Raw genomic sequence first — 14,676 nt, 5'->3', positions numbered from 1 at the left:
ACTTTTCAAATTTCATTTGCCTGTTCTTTGCTGTAACTGTGGCTGTGGCAGTTAAACTGCAGGGGGGAAAAAAAGAGGGAGAAAAAGTGTGAAATCCTTTTTTCTTTGTAGAATGAGAAAAGCCTAATTTAGATTTTGTAACCGTGGTCAATGCTTTGGTTGAATATGGCAAGGATGAAAGCACTTTTCGTTGCAGGCATGGGTAAAGTTTATTTGTCAATTTTCACCCGAGACAAAGACACAGGTTTTTTTTTATTTTGTCTTTGCATCATAATTGCTGATTCATTTCAGACAATCTAAGACAATTCTATGACATATTTATGGAAAGATGTTTTTATGAGGAGACTCCAATGTGTTTCCTGTAATATGTTGTCTTCCCCTTAATAGAAGTATTGATGAGGGAGGTATTTCATCTACAGGGACTTTAACCTCCACTGTTTAGGGGGGATCCCATATTAAGTTCAAATGTCTTTCATAGTCAGGTTGACTTTAGTAAAGAGAGTCCAATCAAAGTCAGAGTAATGGAAGTTTAAGTAGAATTGGATTTGAAATTCAAAAAGATATTGAACTTTCATTTTCCCAAATTTTCAGAAACAGTGACAGTTGTCAGAAGCACTGATGCAAATTATTGAGATGATGATGCTATAGCTTCCTTTTCTTCCGTGTGCCATTACGAAGAGCTTCTCTAAATTTCCTCTCTTTTGAATCAGAAATAAAGGAGTTGTAGTCTTTGCATGAAATTGTTGTAGAGTTGTTACAAGATATAAAGTGAACACAAACCAAGGTAAACTGACCAGAAATGTATGTACTTCATAAGTGAAAATTTGAGCAAAGAAAAATGAGATTTCATTTTCTTTGCTGAATTTTTTACTTACGAATGACATAAAATGATGAATTTACAGGGAAAAGTAGTTGTAGATGCAAATTTTTTGCAAAACATAACGTTTTCTTCACAAATCAGTGGGAAAGTTGTTAGGTGACAACTTGTGCATAATGTGACTGATGTAAATGTATTGCAAAAATATGTGAAGCTTTGAAGTTCTTGTTTTATATTCATTTGAAGGAAACCTCTTCCATTCTCATTTGCATTTACCCTATATATTGAAGCCAGTTTTAATCGGAATTGGCATCACAATTCAAGCATAAAGTTGCGAGTAAATTTTGGGGTTTACACTTTCTTTCTATCCATGAAGAGAAATAATATTTTTTATGTTAGTGATGTCTAGTTTGCATGACAAGACTAGAGGGATAACCAAGCAATTTAGTATCCAAGAAATTTCAACTTCTGGTTTAATATATCGTTTAAAAAAAGAAGAAAAAAAATCTGTTTGTGAGGCACATATTAGTCATTCTTATGGAGCAGTGTTAAACAAGAGAGTTTCAGTCAGTTTTGTAACTTCCTTCAAAATATTTGTTAGCATATTTTTCAGTAGTCAAAATGAGGCAAGCTCACATCTAGTTTTAGAACGAAGTTTGATTTTGTTTCATATTGCACCAAGCCTGAGTAGTATGGCTAATGACTACACTGTAGTTTCCCACTCTTCTACAAGCCCAGATACGACACCTGCAATATCTATTAAGTTTCACCAAAGAAGTTGCGTAGCGGCACCACACACAAAACTTGCATGCTTGTTTATATCATTTCTGTTTCAGATGGACTAAAGAGCTTGATTAATTGCATGTCTTAGACGTCTCTAACCCCGGCTTTCTACCTGTGTCTCTGGTTCTCGTTTTCCCCAACCCCCCCGGCTCTGGCCACTTGATTACCCACCACACCCACTCCCCACCCACCCCCTTTATACACCTGCACGGCATGTGGCACCCCCACGAGCAGGACTATGACAGCCTGCGGCAGCCGATCACGATCACGGAGTGGCTGAGCAACCTGGGACTGATGCAGTACAAGCAGCAGCTCTACGACAATGGCTGGGACAACGTGGCCTTCCTCGACACCATCTCCGACGTCGACCTCATCAACGCCAAGGTGGAGGATCCCAAGCATCGACGACGGATGCTTGAGAGCATTGGTTGCATCATGGCCATGCAACGATGAGGAAAATTGTTGGGGGGGGGGGGGAGGGAGGAGGAGTTTTGTTGCCATGGGAACACAGCAAGGGATAATGAGTAGATGATTTTTTGATACTGTATAAGCCGTTATTTTCGTGAGGGTTTAATTTTCACAAATTTCGCGAATCACAGTTGCACCGCAAATTCAAAAATACTTGAAAATGTCACCATGCGCTAAGGTTATAGTATGCTTATGAAGGCCTCTGTGTGAATTCGCGAAAACAACATCTCACGAAAAGGTCCGTGACCTCCTCATTCACGAAAATAACAGCTTACACAGTATTCTGTTTTGTTTGATGTCTCTCTGGCGTAGCATTAGATGAAGCTCCGTGCAAAGCACTGTCGGTAAGCAGCACCGTAACTCAAGCACCTAGAATAGTGGTGTGGCTGGAAAAGAAAAAGGTGACACCAATTCTGATTTCAGAGCCTGTCTTTTGGTCATAGGAGCTGCTATATCTGGCAGCAGAATGCTTGAAAAGCTCATGTTTTGATGGAAGATACTAACGTTTGCGTGCTCTGAACTGCTCCTTAAAATTTCCACGTGAATGCAAATTCTTCAGGACTGGCAGAAAAGGCATACTACAGACATGGGACCACATTTCTTACATAATACTCAACATGCCATGGTTTAGGATGAGACCTAAGCATTCCATAAAAGCTCACACTGAAGACAATTAGCAGTACATGACCACAGTTCAATGTGTTCCTCAAAATCTTCTGTCTGAATATTAGAGAAACTTTGAAACTTTTCTGCAATGAGATTAGGGTGGTAGGAAATGACATATGTGAATTGTTCTTCATTATTTTGTTTCATCGATTACCAGGAGCACCATCTTGAATGGACATCTTCAGTGATTTTATCTTATGTATGCTGATTGTATGTATTAAATGAGAAAAGCAAGAAAATATATGCAATCCTGAGTCACAAGGATTATTGTTTTTGATAGTTTTGTATGTTATCAACTTTCTGCATCCTCATTTTCATTTTTTTTTTCTTTGCTGTGGAAACTGCAGTATGCAGAAACGTCAGTAGATTACATTTTGCTGAATCATTTGTATATAGGATATGATAAAAAATGAAATATGTACTTCCTGTCTTGTGTAGAAGGATTTGTTTTATATACCAAAACTTCCACATTCTGCATTTACTCAGAACCTATTGTTTCAGCTTTATTTTTATACGGACAGTGGAATATTGTGTTTGTTTGTTGTTTTTTTTCGCATACATGAGTTACATGTTGTAAAATATTACTAGTACCTGTGTATGAAATTCATCATGTAACAGCATGTCCTAGGCTTGGACTTACCTGGGTCCTTTCTGCAGTTTGCAGTAAGACAATGAAGTTAATTTGGGAAACGTTTGTGATCTGATATTTGTTCATCTCGGGTTATGAATGGAGTGCGTGAGAAAGCAAATGTGCGAAAAAAGCAAATGATGCATTTCTTGCAATGTTCAATCAGGTGGCAACTATTCTTTTCATATGTTTGCTGTGCAAATTATTAGGAAACATGAGGGTATATAAATGCTGAAGTATCATTCCATTGTGTAAACATGAGTGGATGTTGTTAGTGTTTTTGTTTTTTCTTTACCAGTTAATGCCTGGTACCTGCAAATCATGTTGTGTAATTGGAAATCTGTGCGTATGTTGTTAGGAGTTTCATCTTGATATCAAAATATCTTTGAGATTTGTAATGTATTGATTAAAAAGCTGTAACCCTCATGCATCTGTAAGGTGGTGGAATTTGTTTAAAATTGTGATATGACAATATCTAATTAAGATCGGTGTCAAAAACCATATCTGTATTTCAGTGTCTCCTTTGCATTTATGATGAATCATTTATTCAAAGTTCATGAAAATACATTAAAGTCAGCAATATTGGCACACAGAATTTTACATGAATGTGTTTCTGTTGGTAATACATACAAATCATCTGACCAATGCACAGCACCGTAGTAAAACTACTTTCAACAAATTAAAAAAGATATATGTGTTCATTTTATGTTTATGTTGTGATACCATGTGGTAAAATTCACTAAAGAGCCATGTCAGATAATTTGTTGGCATGTAAAGGAAACAATCAACTCAGTACTGTCTACACTATAATATTTCTGTAGTGTAGTATTTCATGAATTGGGACCAGTAAGATATGCAAATGTTTGAATTTGCAATCGCAAACCACAGCATCTGAATGAGTAATGAGTAGTGTCACTTTTCAAGAACCAAAGTCTGCAATATCTTATCTGGGAGATGATATTCAGGGCATATTCACACCAAATGACCCCACCCCCCCCCCCCCCCAAAAAAAAAAAAAAAAAAAAAAGAAAAAAAGAAAAAAAAGAAGGGAAATGCAGCAAAATGTATGACCTATGCAGTCTATTCTTTGATAGTTAGATCAAGGAGAATGCACTCTAAGCTTGTTCCATAGGTTCTTCATGCACTTGGTGGTCCTTGGATGAGATTTCTTTGGGGTTGTCAAAATCAATTTCAAAATATGTAATGCCTATCAATGATACCCATTTTTAATGTACTGTAACATGGGCATCAATCATGTGGTAAAAGTTTAAAGAAAATACCAACTCTTAACTAGGTCACTAGTCATATTCCAATATACCCATTGACTTTCTGAAAGTACCCATTTCCTAAATCTGTGACTCTTCTGCTTCATCACATTTTATTCATTTGGGGGGGGGGGGGGGGGGGGGGAGGGGATTCCTGTGAAAGATTGGGAACATTCTGTCAACCCCAGGGGGATGAGAGACCCTGTTTAACTGGTCACCCATAGGGTGTGGTCTGGGGGAGTGGATAGGCAGGAGGCGACTCATAAATAAACTGTAGCATGGAGTCATGAAAGCAAATTTCATATGTCAGGAACAAGGCTTGTATGATAGAGCTCCCACTAGCATCCTTAAAGGGGACAAGGGGGGGGGGGGGTTATATAGCCAATGCAATAGAAATCTTGGTGGTGGAGACACTGTCTTTCTGCATATGTGTCTTTCTTGTATCAAAAGACTTAACTTTATCATTACCAGTACACTCAGTTTCTTGCAATGCAAGCGATGACGTTCTGTTGGACACATGTGCATTCATTTGGTTTTTTTTTCTCTCTCTCTCTCTCTCAAGCAATGTGTGCAATTCTTGATCAATATGGGCCAAGTTGGATAGTTACATTTTTTTCTTCACTCATAAATAAACATATTTTCATTAATGTCTGTCCCCATAGCAAGCCATCCTGCAGCAACACTACAAGATTCTATCTCTCTGTCATCAAGTTTGCATTATCATCAAGCAATATTCTAAATACATTTTTATACGTTTTTTGTGCATTTGAGTGTAAAGTTTCATTTTGAAATGAAATGGATAAAAGAATGTATGAGAAGTTTTTGTTACACATGCATGCTAGATGATACATCTATGAATCATGGTAATGATGATGATACAATATACACGTACATGGGGTAGTTGGTTTTCATGTAACATCTTTCTATCATTTCGTAGAGCTCATAGGGCACTATAACATGTTATATGACTCGATCTGCCAAATTACCTGGTGAACAGTGAATGTTGCATTGTAACTGGTCTCCCCAGCATCTCAAAATGAGGTTGATCTCGCTCAAGTTGACAGAGTTCACCCAACTAGTGGACTTTTAATGCTAATTTAAGCTCACCAATGTGGCTTTAATGCCGTTGCCCTCAACATGTTGGGACATAAAGTCATCATAATGCGCCGTGGGTAACACAAGAAATAAAATTTTACTGACACAGTAATTGCATGGGCAGTTCAGCAATTATGTCTGAAAAATAAACCTAAAATGAAACAGAATTTAGAGTTAGAAGCTCATCTGGTATTAAAACAGAATCGTCTTCATTTGTTTATTACAGATACAATTGAGGTGGACAGAAGTCATACAAGTAGGGAAAAAAAGTGAACATGTTTCAGTCTTAACTTCATTAAATTAGCTTAAAATGGTTGAAGCAATGTTATCAACTTGTTCCAGCGATTACGACTACATATTGCTAAATAATTCCATGCATGCCACCACAATGTGGTATAATTACCATGTAAGAGAAGCATTTATCTTCCTTATATGAGCATTCGATGTCAAATTTTGATACAAAGGTTTTTGGCTACATAAATGCATTGTGAATTAGAGTGCGCTCCCTATATGATAGTATTAGTATCTAGGATTTGTAGAAGTTGCATATTTGAACAACTTGATCGAAAACCATGCTAACCTCTGCAATCTTTCCAATGTTTATGTGGCAGCCACTGTAAATGGATTTACTGTGGTCAACTTGACTACATGTGGCAATATTAATATGTACAGTTTTATGTCAAACAGACTTTTGTATTTCGTGTCTTGTGCGTGTAGAACAATGCATTTCTGTATGTATACATACTAATTAGTCTGTAAATTTTTGTAATGGGCGTGTAAAAATTCCTCAAGATAGTTATTTGTATATCACAGTTTGCTACTACTCAACTTGACTATAAAAAAAAGGGAGAAATAAGAAAAATATTTTTGTTACTTCTATTCCAGCTGTATACTCAATGGTAATACAATGTATAAATATTGATGTTGTGAACCAAATGAAACATCATTATTGTCCTGTGCCTTTCTTGCCTATTTTTTCCTTTCATGTTATGCGGTTGTGTGCATCCATGCGGTGTTTGTGTGTGTGTGTGTGTGTATTTGTGTGTTCTCGCGAACAGCTTTGATCGGGGATATCGTAGTCTTTCACTCCAGGTAACCGGGGATACATTTCACACCGGGCATATGCCCGTTTGTTCAGAGTTTTTAAAACAAGTTTTTTAAAAAAAGCCCTCTTAAGGCCCTAGGGGTACCTTAGGGGTATGTAATGCACCTGCCCATTCTGCATATAATAGAACCTGTATGTAAGCGAGTAGTTTTCACACTATTCAAATAGGGAAATTTGACAATTTTTACACGTACCCGCGATTGTTGTGTTTGATCCTCTTCACTACATGAAACCTAATTTTTCACTTCTTAAACTGAATCTAAGTGTTATTTTTTATGGTTTGTCTATCTTAATTAGTTAATTTATTGGAAAAAAAACCCACAAACAAATGATATAATACGCCCAGTTTATACCTTTAGCAAACTGTCACATCCCTGGTTGAAGCATCTAACAAGAATGTATGTGGTGTAGAATTAATGGTCAATACTGTACTGTACATGTACTGCAAATTCACAGGTGGAGCAAAGGAGGAGAGATGGAGAGAGATGGGAGACAGAAAGATATGTTGGTAGATGGGTATAGATAGAAAGGTAGATAGTTTGGCAGACAGACAGACAGAAAGACAGGTTCATGTATTATAGATTGGTAGATACATGTACAGTATGTAGAAAGGTAGATAGGATGGGTGGGTGGATGGATAAGATAGGTACACCTGTAGATGGATAGATAATAGATAGGATGAGTGATAGCTAAGATAGGTAGAAGGATCGGTACATAGGATAGGTGGATAAATAAGATAGGTAGATGGATATGTAGATAGGATGGGTGGATGGATAAGATACAGTGTAGGTAGATGGATACTGTAAAACAGACATTCGCGACATGAAATTTTCGCAAATTCCATTGGCATTCAATGTATATATATAGTATAGATAAGATCTTTGGCATGCATCTTTGTTTCGCAAAAATTAGCTCTCGTGAAAAAATTAGCATGCGAACATACAATAGGTAGATAGGATATGTAAATAGTAGATAGAGTAGGTAGATGGATAGTTAGATATGATGTTTAGATATATAAGATAGGCAGATGGATAGGTAGATAAGATGGAAGGATAGATAAGATAGGCAGATGGATAGGTAGATAGGATAGGTGGATAAAGATAGGCAGATGGATAGCGTCACTGGGGCGACAAGACCTCGTATCTACAAAATGTCAAATGTTCAGGAAAGCAAAAAAAAAACATGGCAGCCACAGCACTATAGTGAATGGGATAGCCTTTCCTTTGACATGCTGTGGTGGCTTCATTTTTGGAGTAAGACAGTTGGGATTTGGACAGGACATCACTTAACCCATTATTTGACCATTAATTCAAAAAAGTCATTTTCACCAAAATTTCAGATACGAAGTCTTGTCACCCCAGCGACGATAGGTAGATAGGATGGGAGGATAGATAGATATTCAGATGGATAGGTAGATAGGATGGAAAGAGAGGTGGATGGATTTATAGGCAGCTGATTATGTAGATCGGTATTTGTGGATAATAGCTGGGTACATAGTCATATGAATAGATCAGTAGGGAGACTTGGTTGGCATTGGATGACACTTAGTTTTGTGAAATACCAAACATCAACATTCATATAATGTTTGCATTAGAAAATCCTATTAAATTTGAATGTGAACTGGTTTAATTGAAATCATACACGCTGTATCTCAGTCCACCTAAAACAAACAAATCATCGTCTGCCCGGCAGAAGGACCTTAAGGCTTACGCGCTCAAAAAATCACAAAAAATGATGGTCACACCGTATGAAAGAGCTTTCAAAACTCTAATTACAGTGTATGTCACAAACCTAAAATTCAATTTTTGGGGAAATTTCATGCTTGGGCCCTTCTGCCGGGCAGGGGACAAATTTAAGTATCTTCGTCATTGAACCTGTTGATATATTTCTCTGTGCTAAAACTCAACTATGATTAAACTTTGACTGATGCAATGCTCATACCAGTTAAAAACTTTGAAAAAGAAATGTAGAGAAAACTGAGAGAGGTTTGGGACGAAGTCACCCCCTCTATGATAAGTCTACCAGCATTTTGACACAATCTCATTTCAGCCCCACAAATCAACCACAGAATCAGGAGATGCACAAAAGATCTGGAAGACAGCACATCTGATAATCTAGTTACAATCACTTTTATTTGTACATCTGTGGAATACAGAACTAAAATCAGTGATCAATTACTGTGTACAAAAGTGACGCTTCTTCATGAGAGGACATACACAATGCAAACATGATGTTATGGGCTAAAAAGGGAGGGAAAGTGAACTTTATATCTGCAATAGAATCATTTAATGTGTTCAGGTGAAAGCCCTTTCAGTTTGGTCGAATCGCTTTTTCGCTCATATATTCACGTAACTCAACAATTAATTCTGATGTACTAATGAGAATTTAGACGTTAACAACCTAGCCCTGTCCCTACAAAACAATGACACACAAACACCACAAAATACAAATTGTAACTAAGCATTGGTGGAAACGGGCAGTATGGTAAGTTCTTCCTTTACCATCTGTTTGAAAAAGCAAAAGTGTGCATACTATTCATTGATACATAAATGAGCATACTGAGCATTCTGTGTTTGAGCAATTACCCCAGATAAAGTAAAAAAAAAAAAAAAATACTCCCTTTTTTTTTGGGGGGGGGGGTGTGAAGGAGGGCATGTTCACACTTCATTACTCTAATCCATGTTATTCTCAATTCTGCACTCCTTGGAAAAACAAATGGCATATATGGATTCTGTATTGATACAAGTCAGTGGCTACCAATACTTGCAATACTGAGGGGCTTGTGATATCTATGAAAAGAATCAAAGAATATCTAAGTATCCCCAGTGAAGATAAAAAATTTCTGCTGTAACATCTGATGAGATTGGGGCGAGCACCCTTCCTTAACTAATGCCTCAGGGGTAAAGGCATAAAACAAGAGGGAAAAGAAAAGATGAGCTCTATCAGGTGTTGTGCGACTGACCAATGAAATGTCCTGCAAATTGAGAGAATCACTAACATTGGCAACATAACTGCATTCCAGAAAATGTCAGACACCATGGCATGGAACAACTTCTAAAGATTCACAACCAAAGTTATGGCTGTTAATAACAGTGAGTATGGGAAATATACCCACTGGTGTCTTCCAGCAATGTCTGAAAGTGCCAAGGTGTAAATATTACACCAGCTGCAGAGCTTAACCCAGGTGTTAAGGTTAAGCTTGGTGTACAAGGAAATCAAGGTGTAGTTGTCAACCAAGAGTAAAGAAATACCATGGTGTATATATGGGTCAACACACTTGGGAAAGTAATAGCTAACCCAAATGTACAGCATAACCCTTGTGTAAAGGTCAACACATGAATACAAGTTAACCAAAGTGTACAGGGTAATGCTGGTGAAAATGTTAACACAAATATACAGATAACACAGGTGTAAAGGTATGAACCCAGAATAAGGTTTCCCTGTATGGGTGTCGTCAGTTCCTGCATGCTTCATATTACAATCACCCCGGACTCTTGGGCAGCGCAGTGTGCCAATGCACCACGTGGAGTGCTAGCAGTGGGACCAAGCTCCTCCCACAAATTTATCTGCCCACACCAAACCACAGTGTATGGTCCTCTGTGACTTCCGAGGAAGGCAATACCAGGAGGTTGCCCGTGGTGACCGTATCTCCGTTTCGCGCTACATGGGCTACATGGACAGGGTGCCCTTTATCTCCATCAGCTTGGTCTTGGCATTCTCCAGCCGGTGGATGGCCATCTGGGCCTCCTTCTGGGCCGGGTAGCTTGACCCTTCGTGCGGCTGCCCTGTTGACACCTGTCAGGGGAGAGATTGGGGAAAGGCAAAGAGAGAAGATACAGAGTTTACTACATTCTGCTGCTGTCTTTTGTTCAGCTCAATTCATCAAATGTACAATTCCATAACACACACCACATTAAAGCTTCAACAGAGTAACATCAAATGACCACTTAAAGGGATGTATGTAGTATTGGTTGAGGTGAGGATTTAGCTTTTAAATTTTTGCAAGATACTTAGTTCTAAATGACTTTAGAAATATGAAAGAGCATACAATTCTTAGTAGCATTCAAAGTTTATTTCATGAAAATTGGTTTTGAAATGGCAAAGATATCCAAAAACAAATCCAAAGTGATCCTAATAAAAGGTGGGTCCTACATTTTATTAGGACGAATTGGTTTTCTGGATATCGCAACCATTTCAAAACTGATTTTCATCAAATAAACTTTGAATCCCTCCTAGAATTGTTTGCTCTTTAATATTTCATAATAGTGACTTCTAATTATCTCATAAAAAGTAAAAACCTGAATCTCCTCCTCAACCAAAACTATACCATCCCTTTAAAGGACAAGTCCACCTTCATAGACATGTGGATTGAGTGAATGTAGCAATATTAGTAGAACACATCAGCAAGAGTTTGAGGAATATCAGACAATCCGTTTAAAAGCTATGAATTTTTGAAGTTCCTGCTTAGTCACTGCTGGATGAAAAGACTACTACAGCTTGTGATGTCACATGTGTACAACTATGTAAAGAAAGTATAAGGAAAATTCAAGATATTTTCACTTTTCTCGCATAATAATAAAACATTTGACTTCCCTCTTTCAGAAGGCAAGAGAAATAATATTACTCATAACATACATCAGTGACGAGTCGAGGAAATGTGCACTTTTTTCAAAAAGTAACATTTTGTGCAATTCTCTTTATATTTTCCTTATATCGTTGTACGCATGTGACATCATACACTCTAGTAGTCTTCTCATCCAGCAGTGATTGTGCAGATACTTAAAAAATTCATAACTTTTGAACTGATTGTCCGATTTTCCCCAAACTTTCACTGATGTGTTCTACAAATAATGCTGCATTCACTCAATCTACATGTATACAAAGGTGGACTTGTCCTTTAATGAGTATGGTACAAGTCTCATCAAAATCAGACATAAAGTAATAAAGTTATGTAATTTGAAAGTTTCAAGTTTTTCAACAGTGAAATTATTCTCAAATATATAAATATGCCATTGATGTTCCTTCACTTCTGGATGTGAAAGAAAAACTTGCAGCCTCTGCATCAATTTGCTGCACTGGGTAACTTAGCAATGACTTTTAGAGGATAATGAGTTATACTTGCTAAGAAAATTAGATAGCACAAACAGCCATTTGTGATGCTTTTGGCACAGACCACTGGGGAGCTCCGAGTTGATATCATCACATCCCCTACTTTGCACTATCTGTGACAACATGTGAAATTTATAAACCATCTTAAATTGCCAGTCTAATATTGATGGAAATCCTGGTGTATCACTATTTATACTCTAGTTCTTAATGGCGATTTGATCTTGGGTATTGAATTGCAGTTTAAGGGCAACACATACAGTATCAACTGTGTTTTCATGATCCTCCGGCAGGAGCATTTTTAACTCCCCCCCCCCCCCCCCCATGGCATATAAAGCATTCACCTGCGACAGATAGTTGATCTGCTCCGTCAACCTTTTCTCCACAGACTCAAGCGTCTTGACGAAGGTCTTTGTGTTGGTCTCGATCTGCTTTTCCACTGGTCTGTCCTTGGACAGCTCCAGGACCACTTTACCTAACGACAGAAAAGGAGACGAAAGTTACGTTCTCATCGTAAAAATGTCGAAATTTGGGTCGTGATCAAGGTCACATCTTTTTGATTCAGTTTTCACTGTAAACATTTTTGAAACTTGGGTCATGATCATTTGCGAAGAGCTGACCTGTGCATGCACATGAACAATGGTGTGCTTACTACGTCACGATGCCAATATACTGTAAAATGAGGAATGTTCGCATGCATTTTAATTTCGCGAATTTCGCGAGCGCTGGAATTCGCGAAATTAAAATGCACGCGAAAGTTCTTACACAATATGCATTGGATGCCAGTTGCAATTCACGAAAATTTCATGCTGCGAGAAAGGCCATTGGCTCCAATTCGCGAAATTTTCATGCCGTGAATATATCATGTTTTACAGTACTGCGCTGTGTCACAGCTTGTAAAAATAGCAAGGAGCAACACGCACAGTGCTCTGTACAAATTCATGTCTTTTTGCAAAAAAATTGCACAAACTACTGAGGTTTGGATGGTGACCCAAATCTCGCAAAATAACACATTTCTGTTCACACTATAGAATAGTAAAATATGGGTTGTGATCCTTATCACAACCTGATATAATGTGTTGTTTTGAATGCAATTAGAATGGACCAAAGGAAATAAAAGGTCACATGGGACCGACTTTGCTGCAGGTAGGGCCTACACCTGGATGCAACTTTGGTGGAAATATTGACCAATATAAATATGGAGACTGCAGAGTATATGAATCCGAACTCACAATTCGGAGCATAGTTTCAGTATACCGGTATTAATCATGTTACTATCATTTGCAGCTACATTGCAAAGCCAAGAAAAATCAATTTCTGAGAAGAAATACTGCTTAAAATATAGTCAAGTTTAAACTGAATATACTCATAGTACATTCTTATGCTTATTCTCAAATTCTTTAAAATTCTAGATGAATTTGTTAAGAAGTCAAATTAGTACAGAGAGACCAGGTCATAGTTCTAATACTTCTATCATATTCCATAGACTTGCAATGACACTGAAAGAAAACATTCTTACACAGAAATTTTGATAATTTAAGACATAAACGTTAGTAATTAGAAGAAATGACTTCACATTTATAAACTTTAACACTTAACAGTGCAGTGCATGCCCATTTTTTATGCGAATGAATCATGAACGGGAAAAATTGTTAAAAATTCCTCTTTTTTTTAGTCTTGCCACAGGAAGTATTTTGTAATCATGCCCCCCCCCCCCAAAAACAGCAAACACACCTTTTTTTCAATCATGACTAGACATATGAGAAGACTTTGTCTAGACGCTAACTGATAGTGTAACAGTTAGACCTATCGAAATATAGACATCTATCTTGAATTCTACTAAAATCAACACAGTTAACTGTTAGTGTTAGTGTTTCAAATTGCTTAAAAAAAGGATAAATTTAATTATCAAAAAAAGGATAAATTTAATTATCAAAAAATGTGTAACGTTACCTTACATTAACAAAAGGTCTTTAAAATACATTCACATGCATGCCTAAACTGACTCACAGACCTTATTCTTTTCTGCATAAATATATATGCTATATGGCACCCTTGGACCATGGGATGGCATTTGTGAATATCACTACTCTCTGCTGGTGCTGGTACATTATCGTATGGTGCTACATCTACTCTCTAAAGCCAGTAGGCGGATCATGAGGAATGAAGAGAAGGTTCGATTGACATTGCATTCAATACGCGGTAGTCTTTGTCTAAAAAATACAACCAAGATTGATTTAAAAAGAACACCACCACCAAATCATCTATTATATGGCATTAATATGCAATGAGAATTTGAACTCCACCTGCATTTTGAACAACACAGGCGATATCAGTCTCGATGTTTTCGAGTTGCTTCAGTCGATCTTCAAAACTGGACGACATTGTGCAAGTTCGTCGTCAGTCGGTCGTTCAGTACCACGCCACAGTGCAGTGTACGCATACAAGTACGGCCATACGGCCAGGGGCTCTCCTTCAGTAATTTTGTATGCGGCTTTCTGCGGGAAGTAGTGGGCCCGACCCGGCGGCGCGACCCGGTGAATAGAGCAGTCACTGAGAGGGTAGCTCGCTGCGCTCGAGAGCGCCACTGCACAGAGAATGATGGTAATTGATCTCACAAAATAAATATTCATCAGTGGTACATCGATTTTAGAAGCGTCCATTTCTAAGAGGGTAGATACAAAAGTAAGGATTCGATGGGCAACTGATATTGTATTGAGAAACCACTGAGCTGCACTAGCTT

General features: G+C 37.7%; 2 protein-coding genes across 2 annotated transcripts in view; one reads left to right on the top strand and one right to left on the bottom strand.

The window, feature by feature from the left end:
- The window catches only part of LOC139725552 (phosphatidylinositol 3,4,5-trisphosphate 5-phosphatase 1-like), a 94,110-nt gene extending 92,040 nt beyond the window's left edge, over positions 1 to 2,070 (top strand). Inside the window, exon 26 of the mRNA XM_071636643.1 lies at positions 1,835 to 2,070. Within this exon, the coding sequence (XP_071492744.1) occupies positions 1,835 to 2,053 (219 nt within the window). The 3' untranslated portion in view covers positions 2,054 to 2,070. The remainder of the gene's footprint in view (positions 1 to 1,834) is intronic.
- Positions 2,071 to 9,471: 7,401 nt separating this feature from the next.
- On the bottom strand, positions 9,472 to 14,401 carry LOC139725535 (mediator of RNA polymerase II transcription subunit 11-like). Its single transcript, XM_071636621.1, has 3 exons — positions 14,240 to 14,401; positions 12,278 to 12,408; positions 9,472 to 10,622 (listed from the first exon to the last, which is right to left on the bottom strand). Exons 1-3 carry the CDS (start codon positions 14,316 to 14,318, stop codon positions 10,497 to 10,499), a joined length of 336 nt encoding a protein of 111 aa, XP_071492722.1. The 5' UTR covers positions 14,319 to 14,401; the 3' UTR covers positions 9,472 to 10,496.
- Between the last annotated feature and the right edge of the window lie 275 nt (positions 14,402 to 14,676).

Source organism: Diadema antillarum, unplaced genomic scaffold, assembly GCF_040938485.1.
Source record: "Diadema antillarum isolate AM-2024a unplaced genomic scaffold, OU_Dant_1.0 seq00000049_RagTag, whole genome shotgun sequence".
In the NCBI taxonomy this organism is placed as follows: Eukaryota; Metazoa; Echinodermata; class Echinoidea; order Diadematoida; family Diadematidae; genus Diadema; species Diadema antillarum.
This window is presented reverse-complemented; position numbering and strand designations above follow the sequence as displayed.